Source organism: Aedes albopictus, chromosome 2 (assembly GCF_035046485.1).
Source record: "Aedes albopictus strain Foshan chromosome 2, AalbF5, whole genome shotgun sequence".
Classification (NCBI taxonomy): domain Eukaryota; kingdom Metazoa; phylum Arthropoda; class Insecta; order Diptera; family Culicidae; genus Aedes; species Aedes albopictus.
This window is the reverse complement of record NC_085137.1, coordinates 304,184,857-304,209,400: the sequence shown is the minus strand read 5'-3', so window position 1 is coordinate 304,209,400 and position 24,544 is coordinate 304,184,857. Positions and strand designations below refer to the sequence as shown.

At 37.3% G+C, this 24,544-nt stretch overlaps 2 protein-coding genes across 2 annotated transcripts in view; both read right to left on the bottom strand.

Moving 5' to 3' along the window:
- LOC134288187 (uncharacterized) overlaps window positions 1-24,544 on the bottom strand; it is a 504,266-nt gene that overhangs the window by 383,647 nt on the left and 96,075 nt on the right. The window lies entirely within an intron of this gene.
- On the bottom strand, window positions 16,709-17,849 carry LOC109408573 (mucin-2). Its single transcript, XM_019681897.3, has 2 exons — window positions 17,698-17,849; window positions 16,709-17,641 (listed from the first exon to the last, which is right to left on the bottom strand). The coding sequence occupies exons 1-2, from the start codon at window positions 17,707-17,709 to the stop codon at window positions 16,856-16,858; spliced, it is 798 nt and encodes a 265-aa protein (XP_019537442.3). The 5' UTR covers window positions 17,710-17,849; the 3' UTR covers window positions 16,709-16,855.

Below are 24,544 nucleotides of genomic sequence, written 5' to 3'. Positions count from 1 at the left end.
AATTGCCGGATAATCGAATCCGTCCTTTGATGATTTTATGTGCACATCTTATCTATTACTGATCTATCATGATTAACAACTTTTATTACTTTTGGAAAATGGCTCTTACCAAACGACAAAATAATTGATATTGATATTGATATTCACGTGTTACCTTCTCCTGTCAGAATTTCATTAACTAAATTGGTTCGGTTCAATTTTTCTATTGGACTATTGGTTTAATTTTTCTCATTTTAAAATAAGAAGCAAAATTATGCTTGAGAGAAAGCATGAATTAACATTATTTATAGCTGAATTTGAAATGTGTTGAAAGCTACTGTGGCGTATACGCCTTCTATGTCATCATTGGTAGTTGTTTCAAATTCATTAATGGATTCATTGCCTCAAGATTAATGTTAAGCTATAAAGAACTCGTGTTCGAGGGAATAAATTTGACAAAAAATTTAGTGTTGACAAAAACGGAATGAAATGTTGACGAAATCGGATAGTGACAAAAACGGATAGTGATAAAAACGGATAGTGACAAAAACGGAACATACCTGTATATATATATATATATATATATATATATATATATATATATATATATATATATATATATATATATATATATATATATATATATATATATATTTATATAACTAGCTATCCCGGCAAACTTTGTCTTGCCATGATGTGGTGGTTTGGCAGCTGTTGAGGTCATCGCTGCACAAAGTATATAAATATGTACCAAGGTAAGAGATTCCCGCAAATGTCAAAAATGAGACTCACCAACACATCTGCGTTAGTTATGAAAAGTTGGTGTTTTTACACTAAAATGTCATTATTTCAGCAAAGTTTGTGAAGTTTTGTTAGTTTGGATGTTTCTAAATGCTGAAAAAATATGTTTAGAACCTATTAAAAAAAATTGTTACCGATTTTCAAATGGCGATATTTTCTGTTTTATTGCATGGAGGTCACATTTAATCCAGTCAAATGCATTTAAATAATAGCTTCTAAGATGGGAGTGCTTAATTTCTTAAGAAAGTTTGCTAAATAGTGATGTGCCCATACAAATCAGCGCAAACTTCATAACTATTTTTTGCTTTTTTCCTTTTCTCACTAATCCGTGAATATTAGCGGGAATCTCTTACCTTGGTATTTAGATACTTTGATCGCTGCACCGCCATCTAGATTGGTTTATTTTCGATCGTGTTCATTTTCTTCCCAGCTTATTAGAAATCAGCAGCGCTTGAAAATTGAAGCGTTTTACCTCAGACGAATCAAAATTTGCTCTTCTTTGACCGGCGCTTTTCAACCCAAAGCGGTAGCAATATGCCTTCGGCTGCGGCCAGAGTGGACGCGTCACGCGACGCGACGCGGTGCGGCGCGTTTTTGACGCGGCTTCCAACGCGACTTGATAGCCACAGTGAACGCGGTGCAATGCGTCTGTCCGTAAAGCAAACTGAAAAGTTTTCATAATTTCCGCCAACTTTGCACATGAATACTGACCATAACTATTTTATTTATTAATTTTTTTTTATTAAACTCTCCATAATTATTTTGTCTTTCAAATTACAACAAACGGTGAGAAGTTTTGTTGAGATGTTTTGGATATTGGATCACTTCACACCATCAATGTATAATTTCCAACTCGGGTTGCAGAGACAGTTTGTGACAGGTTCGCCTTGACAACCAGTAGCACACAATCAAAGCGAGCTGTCTCCTCTCTATCGGTTTAAAGCCATAACATTTCAACAGTTTTTTAGAGTTATCTAATGAAAAATTTCCAGGAGATATGTGATTATTGTGCTCAACCTAAAATTAAAAATGATCAATTTATCTAAATTTACCTTCAACTGCTATTTATTTCAGATAATTCAGAAGAGGTATACATTTGGGACAATGGTGATTCCCTAACCTCAAATCTACCCGTCCTACAGGTACAAATTTCGAAATTTTATGAACAAGTGAGCTTGTGGTCAGAGCTACCACAGGTTTGTATACGTATAAAATGGCACCCCTTCGTTTATTTTTAAACAGCAATACAATGGAACAAGTTTGTTAACTCAAAAATAGTATATTTTTATTTTGAAACAGTTTTTTAAGCTTACAGCCCTAGTAGAATACTAGGAATTACTGATTTTGATTCGCAGAATAGGTGAAAAATGAGGTTACGAGACGCCACCGGATAATAAACATGTGGTATTATTCATGTTTATATTTTTACATTCACATTTGAATGCATTTGAAAAACAATTTCGTAAAATTAACGCCATTATTTGGTAAAAAACGGACAAAATTCACACAAAAATACAAAATTCTTCGCACGAACCGCGTGACTTCCGCATCAAAAACAGTGCATGCACTGTTTTGTCGTGCGTCGCGCGGCTAAACGCTTTCCGCTTCGCATCGTTCCGCGCGCACTCTGGCATGTTATGATTGTTTTCCCTGTATTCTAATGAACGGAGTTCTGCCGCGCGTCGCCGCGCGACCTGTCAAATGCCGCATTGCACCGCGCCGCGCCGCGTGACGCGTCCACTCTGGCTGGCACCTTCATGGGCTAACATGCTTCTGAAGCAAGTGGGAGCGGGTGCAATAAAAAATATGAGTGAGAGTGAGGAACGACGATTCAGCGCCGTGCGGCTCTCTGAATCTCTCTCTTCGCCGATGTATACGGCAATGAATATACTTGATTTTTATCTCGTTATTACAGTGCAAATGACATAAACTCGAATTAAATCGATTATAATAGTCACGTCCATCATTCTCTTATGGACAAATTGATTGTTTTTACAAGTTTTGAGCAAAACATAAATCCACTGAATCATTTACGCATATTCAGCCTCACCGCAGCAAGTGAGAAATAATCGTTACCAGTCAATATGCTTCACCAGCCAACCGACCGATGAGGAATAGTGGTCGCGGTTGGTTCGGCTTCTCTTTGCTCCCTGTGCGTGTTCGTTCGTAGGGATGGTTGGCGCTGATGACTGATCGTACCATTCATATTCACTCAATTTCAAGCACTGGAAATCAGTATTTTATCAATTTTCTTACTTTTTCAGTTGATTTTCGTAACTTTTTGTACATATAAACACAGCCACCATGAATACGAACCGAACCGTGCAAGAGACATGCTGATCGGTTCATCCATTCTTGAGTTTTGTTGCCTCAAAGGAACTTCAAACTCATTTATATATATATATAGATAGGGTGGGACGGGGCAAGATGGGTCAGTGCCATTTTCGGACGCATTACTCATGTTTTGATTATGTTAATAATTTTGTTAGATGACCAGCATGAACATACAAAAGTTTGGGGCATTGATTGAAAAAATATTCACTCTCATTGGAAATAAAAAATAAAATGGTTTTTAGCCACTTTTCTTATGCGATACATTCCATATAATCTCCATATAAACGGCCGCGGGGCAAGATGGGTCACCTTCAATTTTGAACGTATTTTTGGAGCATTCAAAAGTTATTTATTTTTTATTACAAGACTATCTCATAAATGACTTCAATCAAGCGGAATGAACGATTAAAATTATAACATAAAATTATGATAATTTTTTAGTGAAAACATCGATTTTCAAGTTGCTTTAGGACCACTGAAATCGTAAAGTTTTTTATATTCCAAATAAATTTATAAAATGTTTACTAGTAGCTCTTGTTTACTCAGAATGGGTATGGAGCATATATGAATGCGGAACAAATCTTATATTTTGACGTTTCTCATTGAGAAAAGGTGAATTACTTAAAAGGTGACCCATCTTGCCCCGCACTTTTTTCACGACGCAAAATCGATCAATTTTTAAAACTGCTTGTTTAACATCATATTTTGTATTTAATGAACTTTTTATCGACTTTTAGCATAGCAAACTAGTGTATTAAAGAGTAGCGGACGAATACAAACCAATACGATTTGTATTTACAAAATTATGGTGATCCATCCTTAGGTGACCCATCTTGCCCCGCCCCACCCTACTAGAATGCAAGATCTAGTCGTCGGAACCCTGCACGAATACAACAGTGAATGGATTATGTTGATCTGTGGACCCGTTCCCGAGCCTATTCGTGACATACAAACACCATTCCATTTTTATTTATATAGATCGATAGATAGATAACTACAAAATGGGCCAAAACTCTCAATGTAGCTTACGTCACTTTGCAGAATAACGGCAGCAAAGCTGTCATACCTATATCACAGACAAACAGACGTAACACTCCGAACAATGGATCACTAAAATAACTAAAACAGCCGCTTTGAAATGAACAGATAGCGCCACCGTAGCCTTGTGTGTTTGACGTAACTCAACTGCTGTCACTGTGTGACGGTCCATATACGGTAGCGCTTTTGTTTTGATGCGGTGAGTAGTGAAAAAGTCGGCTTCAATGATCCATTTTCGATTCAAATCATAGTCACGGAAACATATTCGCCCAATGCTAAAAGGACTAATGTCGTTTTCGTTTTTGCGGTGGTGCTACACCGGTGTAGCACTTTTGCACCGAAAATGTTCGTTTTTGATTTTCGTGCTACACCGATGCAGCACTTTTTCTGCATCGCGCATGATAGTGTAGCACTCAAAAAATCGGGAGTGTAGCTAGTGCACACCGCGTCCACCAATCAGCGTTTGCAAAGTTGTCAATATTTTGCACTCAGCGAAGTAAACTACCGAAATTTATTAAAATACCTTATGAAATTTAGCCATAACTGTAAAGTATGGATGCCATAAGAATACATCATGAAAATTGAACATGCTTATTATGACCAGAGCCGTAGTGTGGTCCCATGGCGCCCTTGGCAAGTATCCAGATTGGCGCCCCATGACAATTGGACATTGTTGATTTGCAAAAGTGATAATTTTTTCGAAGTTTCTTTAAAAATTGGATTTTAGTGTTTTGAAAAAACAAATTCCCCCCGATTTTTTTTTTATATTTTATTATAAAGATTTTCATTCTTGTTTTTCTTTGGGAATTTCAATGGGAGTTGCCCAAAAAAAATCCTTATACGAGTATACGTACGAACACATTTTGCATTTCAAGAATCATACTAAGCCTAGCACAATAATTAGAAACTTGGAAACGACATTTCAGATTCTCAACAGGAATAATGCATAAATTTGTTCAAGAGTCGCAGTATTTTCTTTTTTCTTATTTTCTTATATTTTTTTTCAACTGAATTTTGTTTCCGAAAATACACAAGGATGATTCGAGCAGACAACTGATTCGAAGAAGGCTAACAATGGTGTGCCTGAACGTTGACCAAGAGTATCCTTTGGAGTTTACCCTTCCACTAACAACACCCAAATTCCCGTGACACCTAGGCCTGAGAGATCGTAGAGTTGTCTACATTTTTCATAGGTGTCCAAAACTAACCATCCTTTCCCATTCCCCAGCAGTCGCAAGGACGTGGCCAGGACAGTGCTCGACCATTGGAGGATTGCGTCAGTCTTGTCTAAGAGTCAGAGATTAGTCCCAAATCTTTGTGCTTTGGTTCAGACGGGAAGGAGGCAACCCTCATAACAGCGGTCTAGGACTGTACCACCTACGAATTTGTGCGACTCGCTTAATGCTAATGCTAATGAATTTTGTTTCCGAAAATACTTGGGTTTGAGTGGTTTTCAGGTATCCACAAACGATCCATTTTAACAATTTTGGGTGATTAGTTCAATTGGTTTCACCAGAATTTTTCATTAACTTTACCAAAGTTCGTTAAAAATATGTCCCAGAAGACCTGTAAGCCTGGATAAATACCAGGAGGAATTCCTGTAGATATTTCTACATGAGTATATGTTGGAATCTCTGGAGGGATTCCTGCAGGAATATCCGGAAAATCCGGGAGACATTTCAGCAAAAATTCCAAATGGAATTCATGGAGTAATTCTTGCAGGAATTCCTGGAATAGTTCGTAAAAAAATGCCTGAAGGAATGCTTGTAAAAAATTGTGGAGAACCACTGGAAGAATTCTTGAAAGAATACTTGGAATAATTTTTGAATGAATCCCTGCAAAACTTTTTTAAGAAATCTCATGATAATTTTCTTAAAAAAATACCTAGAATGTTTTTTTGAAGAAATTCATAGAGACATTTCTGAAGGAATTCATGGAAGACTTTCAAAAGAATCCTTTGAGAAATTTTGAATAAAATCAATGGCAGGTTTTTCAGCGGAACACCTAGGAATTTATGAGGAAATACATGTAAGGTTTTCTAGGGAATTCTAACAGAAATTTATCAATCAATCTCTAGTGAACATGAAACAATTTCGGAAGGAATCAATGGAAGATTTTCTATGCTATATTAGAGATTTCCTCAATTTAAGGGGATCTATCATAGACTTTCTGAGAACTTTAGTAAAATTTCTAAAGAAATCTATATACGATTTTAAAAAAATACGTGGAAGAATGTTTGAAGGAATTCTTAGAGGCATTTCCCTGGAAGAATCTGCTGAATTTTCTATAGGAATCCATGGTGGAATTACTGGTGAAGTTTATTGAAGAGTTACTAAGTAATTCTTATAAATGTTTTTGCAGGAATCTCTATAAGACTTTCTGGAGGAAACTTTGGAAAATTTCTGAAGAAATTTATTGAAGATTTCCCTGAAGGACTCCTGGACATAAATTGTGAAACAGAAGTATTGAGAAATAGAGTTATGTAGAATTTTCGAAGGAAGTTGAAGAAAATTTATCCCTGAAAGATAAGTATCTATCGGACATAAATTGTGAAACAGAAGTATTGAGAAATAGAGTTATGTAGAATTTTCGAAGGAAATTGAAGAAATTTTATCCCTGAAAGATAAGTATCTACCGAAAGTTGTCAAGGAAGCTGTGGAAAATTGTCTAATCAAATCCTTGGGGAAATATCAGGAGGAATCCTTTCACCAATTTCTGAATTAATTCCAATATAACTTCCTGAATTTCTTGAGGAATAAAGGAAAAAAAATCAAAAGCATTTTGATCTTGCTTTGCTCGATAAAAGAGCTTAACTAATTATAAAAAAAAATAAAATAGTGGATAAATTCCCAGGTAACATTATGGTAAATGTTCAAAATAAACTAGAATAAACTAAAAAAAATGAGAATACGGAAAACTAAAGAACATATTACCAATTTTAGATACAGAAAAAAGTGAAACCTTGATAACATTCAAGAAAACAGTAGCATCATCCTGTTTTCCTCTAGCCTTAGGACTTTTCGGCGCCCCTCTAAGGCTGGCGCCCTTAGAGGCGGCCAATCTGGCTAACCCCACGCTACGGCTCTGATTATGACCTAATTAAATAAGATTAACTTATGAAAAAAGCAGAAAAATCGTAAAATGATGCAGACTGGAATCGATCCATGAACGTCGAGATCACTGAGCTCGTGCCCAACCCGCGCGGCTATCGACGCTTGAGAATTTCGAGTTGCTAAATGTGTATAAAAGCCAAACTGTGAGTCGATTTTGCGCCATAAACCGACATTATGAAATTCATTCTAGCCGTTATGAATTGTTTAAAGGTCATTTCATAAGTTAGACCTTATGATAATCTTAGGTTTATTCGCCTGAGTGTGGTGTTTATACAGGCACACTCAGAAATAAAAGTATACACGGAATTACTATTATTTATGCATTTTGTATCTGTATCTCACTTACTCTCTTTCTTTTTTCATGCTATCTGGTGCTTCGCCTGGATTGACGAAACACTTCTCTTCAACCCAGGCTAAACGGCAGATAGCATGGAAATAAAAAGAGAGTGAGAGAGATGCGGATACAAAATGCATAAATAATAGTAATTCCGTGTATATTTTTATTTCTGAGTGCACACCAATGCAACTGCACCGAGAATGTTCGTTTAGTCAGCAAAAAGTGTAGCACCGCCGCAAAAACGAAAACGACATGAGTTTGGCCGACCATCAACTAGGTGGCGGTAGTGAGCAAACGTCAAACTCGAACAAAAACGATGCGAGCGCCACGGGTAGGCAGTTGGCCACCTATCCAATTTTGAAAAAGGCCGTTAAATCGATGTACGATGGGAATTATCAGAGTGTTACGTCTGTTTGCCTGTGATAAAATTTTATTGTCCGTGCAGTTGAATCACAGACAAACAGACATACTACTCAAATCGAAATCATCGCACGATTTAACGGTCATTTTGAAAATATAGTGTGGTTCGGACTGTGCTCGCATGTGTCATGATGGCGCTGCTGTGCCTCAATTTTGCAGAGAAATGAACGCGACGCCGATCAATGTTTACATAAAATGACTCAATCATGAACCTTCATTCATGTTTTATGAATGGATGACGGCACGGGGGAGTCATCACCTGCAAAATTGTTACATCGAGCCGAGGGAAACAACACCTGCAAATTAATGCTTCGGATTGAGCATTATAGAGGGTGCTAGTGAGATGCCAAACGATGTTTTTGAAGCAATTTTCTTCTAAGTAGTATGTCTGTTTGTCTGTGGTTGAATCCCGGAATTTTCGACTAGCGAAGTTGGATTTTTCTCCAAATCCGTGCGTCGGACCTAACTTCGGAAGTGGTGCGCTGTATAGTGGACCAGGTTTACTATACAGCGCACTACTTCCGAAGTTATGTCCGACGCATGGATTTGGAGAAAAATCCAACTTCGCTAGTCGAAAACTCCGATTTTCAACTAAATTGAGAATGACACATTCTACCGTGACGTTACAACGTTTTGACGCATTCGTAGTCAGATTTTCCACTATAACTCATGAAAACGAGCGTAAACCGCAAAATATTTTTTCATATTCGGATTCCTTGTAAAATTTCTGATATATTTGACCTATTGAACATTTAGTTTGCATTAGAAAAACGTGTTCAAAATGCGTATTTGTAGCGTGACGTTACAACGCGCTAGAATCCGACCCTCTCTAACGCGCTACCAACATCTTCAAAAATCTGCTCGGATTTTTATGATATTCTAAATTTTTTTCCACCATTGAAATTTATTGGTTTGTTCTTCAATTCAATGGAATAAAACATTTAAATTTCGGATTTGTTTTTGAATAATCGACTTTTACATTTCGTGACGTTACAACGCCCGTTCAGTTTCAAACAGGGTTCTGCTCGCGTTGTAACGTCACGAAAATGCACATCATGTTAGAATCAGAATAATCAGCCAAATTTATCCGAATTTGTGAATATATCATTGCATTATCTTCACTGCTTCAAGGGGAACTTTATTCTATTGAAAATCCGTTTTGTGATAAATGGCTCGGAGGGCCAAGTTATTGCTACCAATAGTATGAATACTCCTTCATGAAGGTTAATGACACCGGCACCCATCTTTGGTTTAGTATCACCCATATTCTTCTAGTTTTGTTCCAAAGACTAGCGCGCTGAGATCCATTATTTTGCACCGCCAGATATTTAAATTTTTCAGCATATAACTCATCACGCCGTCGAGATAAGGCACATTCTACCGTGACGTTACAACGTTTCTACGCATTCGTAGTCAGATTTTTCACTATAGTTCATAAAAACGACTGTAATCCTCAAAATATTTTATCATATTCAGATTCCTTGTAAAATTTCCGATACGTTTGACCTGTTTAACATTTAATTTTCATTAGAAAAACTTGTTTAAAATGCGTATTTGTAGCGTGACGTTACAACGCACTAGAATTCGACCCCCTCTACCGCGCAACCAACATCTTGAAAAATTTGCTCGGATTTTTATTTTAAACTGAAAATTTCTCCCACCATTGAAATTTATTGGTTACTTCTTCAATTTAGTGAAATAAAACATTTCGGATTCGTTTTTGGATAATCGACTTTTACATTTCGTGACGTTACAACGCCCGTTCAGTTTCAAACAGGGTACTGCTCGCGTTGTAATGTCACGAAAATGCACATCATTTTTAAATCAGAATAATCAGACAAAATTGCCCGAATTTGTGAATATATTATTGATCTATTTTTCAATTCAATTTAATTTATTTGTCCAAAATTCAACTTTCTTATATCTACTATTCACATTTACACTTCAGAGATTTGGTTTACCTTTCAACTGAGAGAATAATTCAATTCATATTATGAGACATAAATACACAGAACAAAAATTACTAGCTACTTTCGGCTATTTTAGGGAAAAGAATGCGAAAAACCCTAGATCTCAGATTATCTTAAAACTAGTATCACAGATGTTGAGGAAAGAGTGCTCCGATGAGCGGATTCGCTGACATCTCACAGGAAGTCCTGAAGGATCTCTTGGCTCGTTCAATGCTTGCATCGACGGTGTCGACTCCGGCCAGTGCTCCAAGAGCAACTTTATTCTATTGAAAATCCGTTTTGTGATACATGGCTCGGAGGGCCAAGTTATTGCTATCAGCACTATGAAAACTCCTTCACGAAGGTTAATGGTACCCATCTTCGGCCTTTTTTTTTTTTTCTGTTCGGATGAGCCACTGCGACCAGTATTTAGATCTTTTGTAGCAATACCCGTATCCTTAGTATTTAGTGCATGTCGTACTACTCCATTGTCATTGAGAGGCAATGGAGCATCGGTTTCTGTACAGATCTTGTTTTGTTACCTCAGAGGTTCGAGAAATTGAATGTGATGAAAAAGTACCGTTTTCACAGGGAAATAAATCCCAGCGAAAGTGCGCCCTTATTCACACATAATCGATTCTATTTCTGAGAAAAACAAAACGGTAGAACTGATATTTGTCCATGCATCGGAACTCTGGCTTCATTCGTGTCTCGCTTCTAGTTTAGTCCCAGGACAACATTGAAAAACCCGGGGCTTTAGGCTAGTTGCAAAACGCTGTTAAATTAGAGAATGCGTTCGGTAATAAGAATTCACGTGAGTCCTTGTATCACCAGTACTTATCAGTCCTTAGTAGGTTATTACGCAATTAGATACGCAAAGCATATTTGTTTTTCTTACATCAAGTGTAGTCTCGGCGAGGACAAACCGAGTCTTTAACTATCCGTCAGGCAAAATAAATGCAATTTTAGAAACTGTCACTAGTAACAAGGGCTTTGTACCATGAATCCTTATTACCAGAACGCATTACCCTAGCTTAACAAGCTGGATGTCACCAGGGTTCAGTTTGGTAGATCTTACTCCGTAACGCAACCCAAAAGGGAGATCTACCCACGTTACGGGCTCCGTTAAAGATCGAGCATGTTTTAAACCCCCTCAACCATTCATCCCTCAGCACGGGTCGCCTGACACCTTGGATTGGGGTTCCCTGTTTGGTGGACTTTTACCCCCGGAACAGGGGGTCCGTAGTGCTATTCTAAGCCGGCAACTACACGGGCAAATCCAAATTCGGCCTAGTACCACCCATATTGATCTAATATTGTCCCAAAGACTAAACCGTTAATATTACCCTCTCCCTGGATATTCAATCTTGACGCGATGGGAGGGCTTAACCCATTAGCATTTTAGCGCCAGTTTATTCTCCACTGCTTGGACTTTGAGCTAGATATATCTGGTTTACGAGTTAATCGCAAGTGAAGGAATCGGCCGTAAGTGCTAATGGGAACCAAAGGAGTATCCGTAGTGCATTTATCACAAGTTATAATTCAGTTTGCATAGACCTAATCTTTGCATTCTTAAAATTTTCTCTAATTTAACAATAATTGTTGAATTTAACGTAACGCAAGAGTGGGTAGGGGAGGTCTCTGCGTTACACTCATCATTCATCACTTGAATTCGAAAGTACACAGGACAGGGGACGCTAGGATAAGTTGACTTACAGCCTTACAGATTAGGTAACGTTAACAATTAAATTTATTACCTTTAGAAAATTCTGGACCCTAATCAGTCAACACTGCTGATTTTAGAAATGAGTTTATATTTGTATTTCTTCTTTTTTATAGGTTTTGTAGGGATGAATATATAGAAGTTGACAAATAATCTTAATCATTTTATTTTTTGACACAAAAATCAGCTGACAGAACTTTTTTGTTTTATATTCTAGACGGTATTATAACACTGACCAAAAAAGCAGGAATTTTGTTACATGTTTCTTTAGGACTTAGGACGGTTGACAATCTAAAGAATTACGGTGGATGTAATTATACTTCGAAATTAGATGATCACAGATATGCAGAAGACGACTAGACGAAATTAAGAACACAATTTGACACATTATAGACTATATTTCGACGTATAGGGCTTGACTGATTCATTACAACATCGAATGGAAGCTCAAAAAGTGTTACCTAAGACTAATATGAGAGTTATTTGGGGATGATGCTGGTGCTGTCAATGACCAACATCGGTTATTGACACTATTGGTAAACAGCTTGAAATAATTTTCAGAATGTATTGTAAAAAACTTAGGTTATTATTTGATTTATTGTTTAGAGATGCTGTCAGAAAACTAGTTGCCCATATCGGCTAAAAACGCTAGCTCTGGCAGCTGTCTCCGAATAATTTTCAAAAATATCAAACCTGTAAACATTACCTATGACAAATTTGTTGCTCTTCTTTGTAATATTTCTCAGGAATAGTACCTTGAAGGCGTTAACATGTACAGCTTTTTTTTTCTCTGAATGTTGTCCAGTGATCTCGGATATTTTCGATAATTGAAATATTGTTCAATTATCATATCATCTTTGGAGCTTCCATTCGGTCAAAACACTAGTGCGATGGGAATAGTTAAAACACAGTAATTTTAAAAAAACTACTACGACCCAATACTAATTACTACACACTTTGCTCAAGTTGACGACATCGTCTAGTCCATCGTGAGTATTGGTACTAGTAGGGGGAAAGTTGGGAAAGGGTCCAGGCTTTGCTATCAGCTGTCATGCAGCTCCACCTGGTCACTCTACAAAAAAAAAAAAAAGACTAAACCGTTAATATTCATTACTTCGCACCGCCAGATATTTAGATTTTGCAGCATAAAACATATGACGCCGTCGAATTAATCATTTTTTCAATAATTTATGCAATGTCATTGATTCAATTGAAAACGCTTCAAGATGTGCGAGCAGTTATTGAACCAAAGCCATACCTGAGGATCTGCATACCACTTAGGGGCATCAATTTCTGTGATTCCAGAGACAAATAGACCTAATTCTGACAAAAAAAGTTGTTTGATAAGTCAAAAACTTACAGCTGATTTACTATTGGATGTGAGATTCAGACACACTGATTAGTTGAGAAACTAATTTTTGACAAAATCTTTGGGCACTTTTTAAGAAGTTACAACATGTTGAATATTTTTTGAATAAATATAAAGTGTATTGTTTTTCAAAATTTCAACTACCACTAGTCAGTTAGAAACTTGAATCAAACGGCTTTTGAACTGAAAATTTTTGACAAGATAAACAACTTATCCAAAGACATCAACATTCTAAAAGTCTAAAGTCTAAGTAAGTCCCGAGATATATGAGTTTCAATTTCGTAGGTGTTAAGTCTGTTTGTCGGTGATTCTTGTTATATCAAAAATAGATGTAACACTGACGTAATATCCATCCCATATATTTCAAGATCCTAACTATTTAGACAGTTGGAATTTTCAATTGATGGGCCGTATCTGTCCGTGAGATTTCAAATCCTTCCACTAGGGGGCTGTCCATAAACCACGTGGTCATGAGGGGGAGGGGGGGGTTCGGCCAATGACCATTTTGTATGAACAAATAAAATTTTTTGTATGGACGAATGACCACGCGGGGGGGGGGGGGAGTTGAAAAGTCCCAAAAAAATGACCACGTGGTTTATGGACAGCCCCTAGGAGGCGCTAGAGGGCATAAACATTTTTAGTTTTACTTATCTCAGGATCGTGAATAATGGGAAAGATGGTTGCTATATTAAAGTTGTTTGGTAGATCACTAAACTTTCAGTTCAATAGCCGTATGGTATTAATTTCTGCCACACAGTGGTGGTAGTTGCAAATTTTCAAAAGCATGCCAATTTTATTAATTACCCGAAACGCATTCAACAAGCCGTAACTTTTTAAAAAATATATAAAAAAATCTCAAATTTTGACTGATAGTTCCTCATCTTGTTATCTGTAATTTCTACAATTTTGGACTTGATTGGTTAGTTCTACACAAAGATGGAGCGCTTTAAGCAGAATCATATTTTTGACTGTGTTCTATTAACTCTTAAATCTAAGGAATAAGTGAATCAAATTAAATTAAAATTTGAGAGTTAAGAATTATATATTAATCTTTGATTACAATTTGATTTGAATACAATATGTCCAAAGTGAAAAAAGTTCCAGCTTGTAGAATACTTTTTAAGAAATTCTAATCCCTTGCCTGCTTTTGCAAAATGGAAATTAACGTCTTCTAGTGGCAAAATCTCGCATCTATTAGTAAATCAACTGCAAGTCCTTTACTTACCAAACAACTTTGCCGAAGAAATCGTAATTCTATGTAAAAGGGATCCTGAGATGTATGAAATTAAAAATTTGTAAGTTCTCTAGCGCCGCCTGTTGGTGGAACTTTAAATCAAACTATCAATCAACTGTAAGTCTTTGACCAACTTAATAACTTAGTAATTTCGTCAGTGTTTCGTCCGTTGGCCACTCATATCACAGAAATTTTCGGTTTGAGTGGTATTAGATTACGATTAAAAAATTTTACAATATCGCAGTACAATTACATCGTAGATTTTGGCCTAACACCATCTCCCCCGTCCTTCAAAAATCTACGTAGTTTATTAACCGGCAATGGTACGCAATTTATAAACGATATCTCGATAAAGAGCTCATACACAACGAGAACGAAACTGTTTTTAATATAGAACTACGTTTGTCCAATTCAGAAGCCGTCCAATCCAGAAAGATTCTGTCTTTTCAACAGAACTTTTTTTTCGTGACGTTACAACGCAAACTTCAACCAGGTAAAACTCAGGCTTCCGTGAACCGATTTTCTTTTTTTTTAGTCTCATTCGAAAGATCTTTTTGAGTACAAAGAGCATACAAAATTTCATGTTTGTAACGTTTTCCGTATTTGAATAAATTTAAAAAATGTGGATTTTTCGTGACGTTACAACGCAATAAAAACCCATACTATGATCAGCCACATTTCAGAGTTGTAAAGTCTTCCGATTAAAAATCTTTTTATGCTAAAAAATCTACATATATTTATCTACAAATGATGGAAGACTTTTGAAAAATCAGTGTGTTGGTGTTTAAAATACGATAGTTTGGATGAAAAGTGTGCCTAAAAGACTTAAAATCACGATTTTAATGTTAATCTTAATCGTCGTTCAATTTATATTTATTGTCACACTAATATCATGTCGAATACATTTTTGGATGACAAGAGTAATGTAGAATGTGATAAAAATGTCAAATATGCCATAACTTAACTTTGAAAAATTGGTATTGATGATACGGGGCCCGTAGAATGTGTCGAATACTTTCTATCGATCGAGTATGCACTCTGAAGAATTTTCACGTTCGATTTACGTGAAAAGATAGGTAGTTTTCGTTCACCATATTTTTCACGTCACCTTCACCGGAATGTCAGGTAGCTGGACAAATTTGAGCTTCGCGAATCGACGTGATGAGTCAGGTAGATTTGACACGCGTTGTGGGTGAGTGCCACTGGAACTTCAGGTAACTTTTACGTGAAAACATGATAAGCTCTACATGAATTTCACGTAATTCATATGCTTTTTGAATGAAAATAAAGCAGTCGCACCAGCTTGCAGCGTATTTGAAGAGGCAAGAGTATTTGAATCCTTACAGAATGCAATGAAAAACATTGATTGTACCCTACCGTAAAATAATTATATCATTGCATTTTATAGGGATTTGAAATCTTTTGCTTCCTCAAATACACTACAAGCTGGCACTAATATGTAACAATTGAACAAAAATCTTCATCTGTCTTTTATTTTAGAGCACTTAATAAAGTTACACTTACATATATAATTAATACATCTACATACGTTTCGGATCCTCTAAGAGTGGAGAGCTCCATATTTGCAAATAAATCCAAGGATGTTGAAGCAAAATCTTCGAACTCCAACCGTTTGCAACATACGTTGACCTCCTCCGTTGGACCTCCGCTACCGTCACAAGACTAATAACGCCTATTCCACCTCTGAAATTATAGTGAAACTATAGATAAGCAAAGCACAGTCATATTTTAAGCGTATTAGTAGCTTTGCAAAATATTCAATTGCTTTCTAAGAAGGTAAGGCGACATTTTTTCCAACATTGTCCTCTGCCTGTTCCAAATACAAATATGTACATAACATAGCCTATACAACTACCGATGTCCGCCCAAACACATCGTGCTTCAAATTCAGAGTAATATCTGTCATTTCTGTAATACGGAATGTGAAACATCTGCTGTAATATGGAATGTGGAACATCTGCTTTGCAGTTGGGGGCCTTATATATACACGCGCAAGCAAAGATTTTTAAATACCGGTCTGCAGAACCCAGAAAGCACTAGAAAGGTTTTGGGGTTTGTAAATTTCATTGCACCTGCCTGGGAGACGATGTGTCGTGGCATAAGTTGATTACTTGACACATGTGAATTGGTACGCTACATTTGAATAAAACAACTGGATATGCCGCAGAAGTTCAGCTTATTGGACGTGGCTTAATTTTCCCCTACAGATCCGATGAAAAATAGTACCATAAACAGGCAGATATTTAACAACCAGGGTGCCGAACGGTGTCAGTTGACCAGAAAAAAAGAACAAAATATATAGAGGTTCAGGGTCTAAATTATGTGGTTTACCTGATTCTGATTTTGCATAGGCGGAAACCCAAATTGTCATACAATTGTTGTAGCTCGGGTTGATTTTAATTTGTGTATTTGTAAAAACCTTGATGATTGCTTTTGAGAATATGTATGATTCAAAACATACCTGTAAAGAATTGGCATTTGATTTGATTTTCTATTTCTTATATCACATATTTAAAGCTGTACAAGATAAACTTAAATTACTGATCTTTTTTATCTTCTTCGGAAGGCTTATCCTCTTCAGAAGGCTGATCTTCGCTCTTCTTCTTTTGGTATGCGTGGTGCAGTTTATGACCGCCGCTGTTCTTAGGCTCATCCTCACTGTCGGCTGGTGCAGCAGTAGTTGGGGCTGCGGAATTCACGTGATCATGTAGCGAGACCACCTGAGATGGCTCGTGATGCTTTGGTGCGTCATGAACATTCTTCAGGATCTGCTCTACCGGAACTGGCCGGACAAAATGTGGAGGAGTGTTATCGTTTTCGTCGGCACTGCTGGCAATTGGAGCACGGGTAGAAGTTGCGGCGCGCGCTGTTGTTGTTTCAGTTGATTCAACCTGACGCTTTACTTTCTTGTTCGTCGCTTGGGAAGTCTTTGAGGCCTCGTGTGCGGCAGTCGATGGACTTTGGGTTGTGGTAGATGTGGAAGTGGAAGTAGACGTTGAAGTCGATGTACTAATCTGCTGCTCTTGCTTGTTTGATGCTCTTCTGCGTGTCTGCTTGTGTTGATCTACTTCAGAACTTAATTTCGCTCCTTTTGCTGGGATTTTTTGTATGTGGCTTTCTGGCGTAGATGGTGGTAGTTCAGGAGATTTTACAAAGGGTTCCTTTGGTTTCGGTTCGGGAGATTTTGCAGAGGCTTCTTTTGGTTTTGGTTCACTTATGACATCCGGGTTGATCGGCGAAGGCCTGTCCAAACCTTTAGATCCAGTACTGGATTCCACAGGAATACTTATGACACTGGTCACAGTTAGAGCGAGTATGCAAATCTGTTGAAAAAAAAGTCAGGGTTATTCCTATAAAAACGTGCAAGCGTGATACGTACAATTTTAAACATTTTGAAGTGATGCGATTAACGGATTAAAACTAAATGATGAGCACTCTCTCAGACTGCAGATTATATATAATGTGTAGAAATTATCACATTCGTCGTCAATGGAAGGGAGTGTTTGCGTTTTCTAGCTTATGTATTCTTCAATTCACACATTCAGTATTGATCTGGCAGTGAGAAATGCGCATTACGCACTCCACTTTTGAAAACAGGTTCGCCCGTGGGTGTCCAGAACTTAACCCATTACAGCCACAAACCGTTTTTCAAGGGCAAAAGTGTAGAAATCTGTGTCAAAATTCCTGTTTCAATGTGACATAACCTAGCTCGGTAGATTTGGTTTCGTAGATATGAATCGATATCCACTGCAACGTGCAGCGCATGATAGAAATCGAAGCTGAAGGTGCTAATCAAGCAAACAGTAGAGTTCGCGAGTAAAAAATATTAGCATTATTGTGTCAAACTGCTTACTCAGCGTCGGTGGTTTACCTGTATCTATTGTCAGAATGGTCACGGTCATTGAAAACATATGTTTCAAGTTGAAAATTTGGGATCCCAGGTACCCAACATTAAACATGTAATGTAAAGTAAAGCTAGCTTTATACAGGGTGTTAGGTTCCTGAGTGCAAACTTTTTAAAGGGTGTTAGAGGACCATAAATCTAGACGAACATTTGAAAAGGGCCTATCTGCTTTGCGTAAACAAACATGTTTTTGTCTCTGTAGGGCCCATCTGCATCCACCCCCGCACATCAACACCCTTATCAGAAAGAGTGTTCTTCAAGCTATCTGTTAAAGGTGTTGACGTGCGTGGGTGGATGCAGATGGGCCCTGCAGAGACAGAAACGTGTTTGTTTACAAAAAGCAGATAGGCCCTTTTCAAATGTTCGTCCAGACATGGTGAAAAAAATTCTTCTACGCATATGGTCAAATCTCAACCGTTACGTAGTTATTGAACTCCCCATGTTTTTGACTCTTATTGCCTTAACTGGCTATAACTTTAAAATGGTCAAACTTATCGCACTTTTTTAACCCTTATTCGAAAGATTATTGCATTTTCTATCAAATGGCATCTTTGAACCGATCGGTTTAGTTAAATAACTAAGTTTTCTAGATCAAATAGCCTAAAAGTTGTGTGTCTTAATTTGTTTTTGTCAATTATCTTTGGAAAGTGCGTAATAATTTAAAATTCTTTCTTTGGCAAAGTTTTGGCCCCTGTTTCACTCTACAATTTGTTCTTTGACATCAAAGTTCTATCTGTTATCGTTTTCTTGCAATTTTGATTTAAACGTCGCATTTCAAATCAGAAATTTGCAATCGCCATGGTAAGCACTTTCTTGCGCACTGTGCTGCACATTCAAATCAAAATTGCAAGAAAACGATAAATGTTAGGAGTTTGCTGTCAAAGAACAAACTGTAGAGTGAAACAGGGGCCACAACTTTCCCAAAGAAAGAATTTTAATTTATTACGCATGTTTTAAAGATAATGGACATAAACAAATAAAAACACGCTATTTTTAGCTATTTTGCTCTAGAAAACTTAGTTATTTAGCTGAACCAATCGGTTCAAAGATGCCATTTGATAGAAAATTCAATAATCTTTCGAATAAGAGTAAAAAAACAGCGATAAGTTTGACCATTTTAAAGTTATAGCCAGTTAAGGCAATAAGAGTCAAAAACATGGGGAGTCCAATAACTACGTAACGGTTGAGATATGACCATATGCGTAGAACATTTTTTTTCACCATTTATGGTCCTCTATCACCCTTTAAAAAGTTTGCACTCATGAACCTAACACCCTGTATAGATCCATGGATACTAGGCACGCTGTTGTAGCTGCATCTATTGCATTTGCATATTAAAAGTACAGTACATATATTTATCTATATGTACATGGTGCGTGAGGTAATTTTGCATTAACCTTCAAGCAGGAATATTTCATCAATGGGTTGCGATAAAAAAATAAAATAACATCAAATGTATCATATTTCTAGTGGACTTTGGAAAATACAAAACCTTCAATAACAAAAAAAAGTGGTGGTACGGAAGGTACTTTCACATCATTTGATTTACACTAGCACCATAGACTAACTTCAAGACCTGAAAGTAACGAAGAAAACCATATCAGGCCAAACATATCTAAAGGTCCAATCTGCAGAAGAGAAACTCTCTTTGGTTTTCCTCTCTTTCGTTAATATCTCAGCTGATAATTTGAATTATGATTGTCTCCTTGCATTGAACGAAGGTCAAAATAATCGTCTTTTGATTTGTACTGCAAAAGTAGTTGAAAAGTGTACCATTACATTCCAATAATTGGGTTCTTTAGGGGTATCTAGATTATTTCATAATATGATCAAAAATTAGTCGAAATCCAAAATTTCCAAGAAGAAACCCTAGAAGAATTATATTACAGTAAGAATTTCTGGATGAGTCCTGGGTGAAATTGCTGGAAGAACCACAGCAGGAATCGCTTTGACGAATCCAGCTGGAACTTCTTCAGGAAAGCCAAGAAGAGCACCTGGAGGGTTGCCATTTGTGGGGGAATCCTGGGATATAATCTAAGCTTTTCCATAAGTTCTTCCGGTGATTGCTCCAGGAACGTCTTCAGAGATTTTATTCAGGAACTCCAGCTGGGATCTCTTAAGCCGTTGCATTTGTGGTTCTTCCAAAAAATCCTCCTAGGACTCCTCCAAAAGTTCTTGTCTTCATTAGTACCTTCAGGAGTTCCTCTAGAATTTCTCTAGTGATTTCTTATTGGATTTATTCAAGAATATTTGCTGGGATTATTCAAGGCAATATTTTAAACGTTCTGCAAAAAGTTCCTCCGGTGATTCTTCTAGGAATTTATTTAGAGATTTTATCGCGGGATTTCTTCACTAATTTCTCATGGGAGGAGCTCCTGGAGGAAGAGCTCCTCGTGACCTTCCTCCAGAAATTTCAGCAGGAATTCATCTACAAACTCTTCCTGCGGTCCTTCCAACTATTCTTGCTAGAACTCCTCCAGAAATTCTAACTGTGAAACTTCAAAAATTTTGCTAGGGATTCTTTTAGAACTTTCTCACGGCTTTTTTGCTGGGATTTTGCCTCGGTTGTTCTTCCAGGGATTTCTCCAAAGAATCATCCAGGAATTCCTCCAGAGATTTTATCCAAAGACTTTTCCAGAAACTCCTCATGGCCTTTCCCCAAAGATTCCTCAATCAACTCCTGTGGTTCTTCCAACAATTCCTGTCTCTGAAATTTTAACCATGGTACCTCCAAGAGTGAGTCCAATAGGATTTCATCCTGGCTTTCTTGCTGGATTACTTCCGCGAAATCTTCGTGAGATTTTTTCAGCATTTCCTCTTGTGATTTCTTCAGGGCGTTCTCTATGAGTTCCTCCAGAATACCTCTAGATATTTTTTCTAGGATTTTTCTTTGGATTTCTCCAGGAATTCTTGATGGGGTTTCTTTAGAAAGTCCTGCATAGTTTCCTTCAGCAATTCCACCTAAAAGTTCTGCTGAAATTTACACAATGATAAATCCCAGAATCCTTTTAAGAATTCCTTCAGAGATTTTTCCTAAGATTCTTCCTAAAGTTCCTCCGGAGATTCCTCCAGGTATTTTTATCCAAGAAATTTTATCCAAAGATACCCTCATAAATTTCTCAAGGGATTCCTCCATGAGATCCTATTGGCGTTCCTGAAAGAGTTCCTGCTGGATTCCTCAAACCAATGTTTTTTTCCAACAATTCCTCCCAGGACTCGTCCAGAAATTTTTACTGTAATACCTCTCGGAAATCATCTAGGGTTTCTTCTTATAATTTCACCTGAGGTTGCTTCGAAATCTTTTGAGATGATTGAAGGCAATCTTTCTTCGATTCTTTCAGAAGTTGCTTTGGTGTTACCCCGAGAAATTACTACACAGACATTATCTTGGGATAACTCAAAAAAAAAAAACCCAAGGAATTCCTCCTGCAGCTCCAGCTGGGATTCTGCAAGCTATTCATATTATGATTCTTTCTGGAATGCTTACTATGACTCCTCCAGAAAGTTACCTGCAGGAAAACCTGCAGGAAAGTCTCTTGACATTCTTGCTGGGATACTTTCAGGAATGCCTCTGGGGATACTTATAGTGATTATTCTAAAGACTAGTTATTACTAGAGAATTCTCTTGTGAAATCCCATAAGGAATGCTTGGAGGAATCCTTAAAGATGTTCTTTGAATATATACCAAGAGGAATGCCTAGAGAACCCTGGAATAATCTTTATAAGTATTCTGGAAAAATCCGTGAAAGAGTCCCTGAAGGAATTGCAAGCAATCAATTCTTGGAGGTAGGTCGAAACGAGTTCTTTGAGGAATCCCATGAGGAATTTCTCGAGAAGTCTGAGGCAAAAATCTCTGAAGGAATTCCTGAAGGAATCGCTGGAGAAACTTCTGAAAGAATCACAAGAAGATTGTCTTGAATAACCTTACCAAGGAATCCTGAAAAAAAAAACAATTTAAACCTCGAGAGAAATCCCTAGAGGAATTGCGGGAGGTATCATAGTAGGAATTTCTAGAATAATCCTAGGAGGGATTGCTGGAGGAATCTCTACAAAAATGTCTGGTGAAACTTCTGGGATGCCTGGAAAATCCCAAGAGAAGCATATTGAAGAAATATCGAGAGGAAACCATAAAGGAATACCTAAAGAATTCACTGGAAGAATCGATAGAGGTATTCCTTGAAAAACCCATGGAGAAGGCCTTGAAGAAATACCAGAAGGAAGTACAGTGACCCCACAATTTATGAATCGGCAAAAATGACCACAGTTTATGCACAGACAAACAGACGTAACTCTTCGAACCTTTTTCAAATCATAGTCACGGAAACATATTCGCCCAATGCTAAAGGGACAATGTTTGGCCGACCACCAACTAGGTAGCGGTAGTGGGCAAACGTCAAACTCGAACAAAAACTATGCGAGCGCCACGGTTGGGCAGTTGTCCAACTATCAAATTTTGAAAAATACCGTTAAATCGGTGTACGATGGGAATCATCAGAGTGTTACGTCTGTTTGTCTGTGGTTTATGGATCACTCCATTTGATCAACATGGTGATTCATAAAAAGTGTACAAAAATTAAGGTGATTCATCGATGTGGGGTCACTGTATTTTGGATAACACAAAAACAACCCAGAATGATGTAACTTGAAAAACCACGAAATTTGAGGTGTCGCATAATACTGTTTCGTTCACATTCGAAAAAATGGAATCCGGAACCGCTAGAATCATTTCTCGGTAATCAGTTTGTCGGTTCCAAAATGGCCAGAAGTATTCCATACAACGCAAAACTAGGACCACCTACACGGTCAGAAAATTCACTCATTTTGGAGCTAAAGTGGGACAACTCAAAATTGAGTAAATTTTTTTTCCAGCGATAGCGCTGGCCCAAGTGCGAAAATCTCATCAGTTTAAGCTGTATAATATTCTTGCTGATGTGAAGAATATTATACGGCTTAAACTGTTTGGATTTTTGCACTTGGGCCAGCGCTATCGCTGGAAATGCAATTTACTCATTTTTTGAGCTGTCCCAGTTTAGCTCAGTTTTGTGTGAATCTTACTCATTTTAGAGTAACATTTTCTTAGCGTGTAGCACATAATGTTGTATTTTGAAAACCGCGATGTTTGAAATTCCAAATGACAGTATTGCACCATTTCCAAAACTTTGGCCCGGAACTGGATTACGGAAAATCGGTAAACCGATTCCAAAATGTCCAAATGTATTCTAAATGACCAATCATCCTTATAATATGCTTTAACTTTCAAAATCATTAAGTTCGATATGTCGCATGTTTATTCATCTTAGAAAATTTGACCCCGGAACCACCGGAACCAATGAATTAACTACATCGGCTGTTTTCCTACTCTCCGCATCGACCAATGTGGCGCTAGCTTCTATGTGCGAAAAATCGCTAAAAGTAAATCGCAAAAATATTGTATGGCGAATACCATCTAAAGGCAAATTCTTCAAAGTGGAATACATTATTCGAAAAAATATTTGGTAGTGGTTGTGCACAATGGTGACCACTATTAAGCCTACCAAATATTTTTTCGGGAAAAGCTTTGTATTTCAAGTAATTCAAGTTTAGATGCATTTCGCCATACAAAATTAAATTGATTTACTCCTGCTGATCAACTGTGGTTGCGCGCAAAGCGGGTAGTCCATTCCCGTGAAATCCGCCTATCGGTTCCAAAATGACCAAACATATTTCACATTACACAAAAAACAGTTCAAAATGATGTATCTTGAAAAATCACGAAGTTTGAGGTCCGTAAAACTGGTTTGGTAACGGAAGGGTTAAGCACACAAATGATGCAATATTATAATTGAAGCACAGATAAACAGACGTATCACTCGGTACAAATTGCGATTAAAATCATCGTCAGGAAAATATGATCGCCCAATGCCAAATACACTGTGCTTCGCAACCCGTCAAGTAGGTGGTGGTAGTGAGCAAACGTCAAATAGGAGCGAAAACGATGCGAACGCTGTGAGCCAGTGATTTTAGTACTACAGATTATTTGAATTAACCGTTAAAAAATGAAACGATGGGAAGTGAGTAGACTGTTTGTCTGTGATTGAAGCATATTACAGCATATGTATTACAACTATTAAAAATGCCTTTTGGTAACATTTCAGTCGAAAAAAAAAATGCTCAATTACCATTACCGCAACGAAGGGAAAATTGATCTGTAAAATTGATCAGATGATCGTAGCTTACCAAGATCTATTGGATTGGCTTAGTTTCAAAGCTCAAAAACCAACAATCATGGGGGTGCGTTCTGCTCCAATAGTTGATTCTTTCAATAGTAAAGGAATTAAATGTA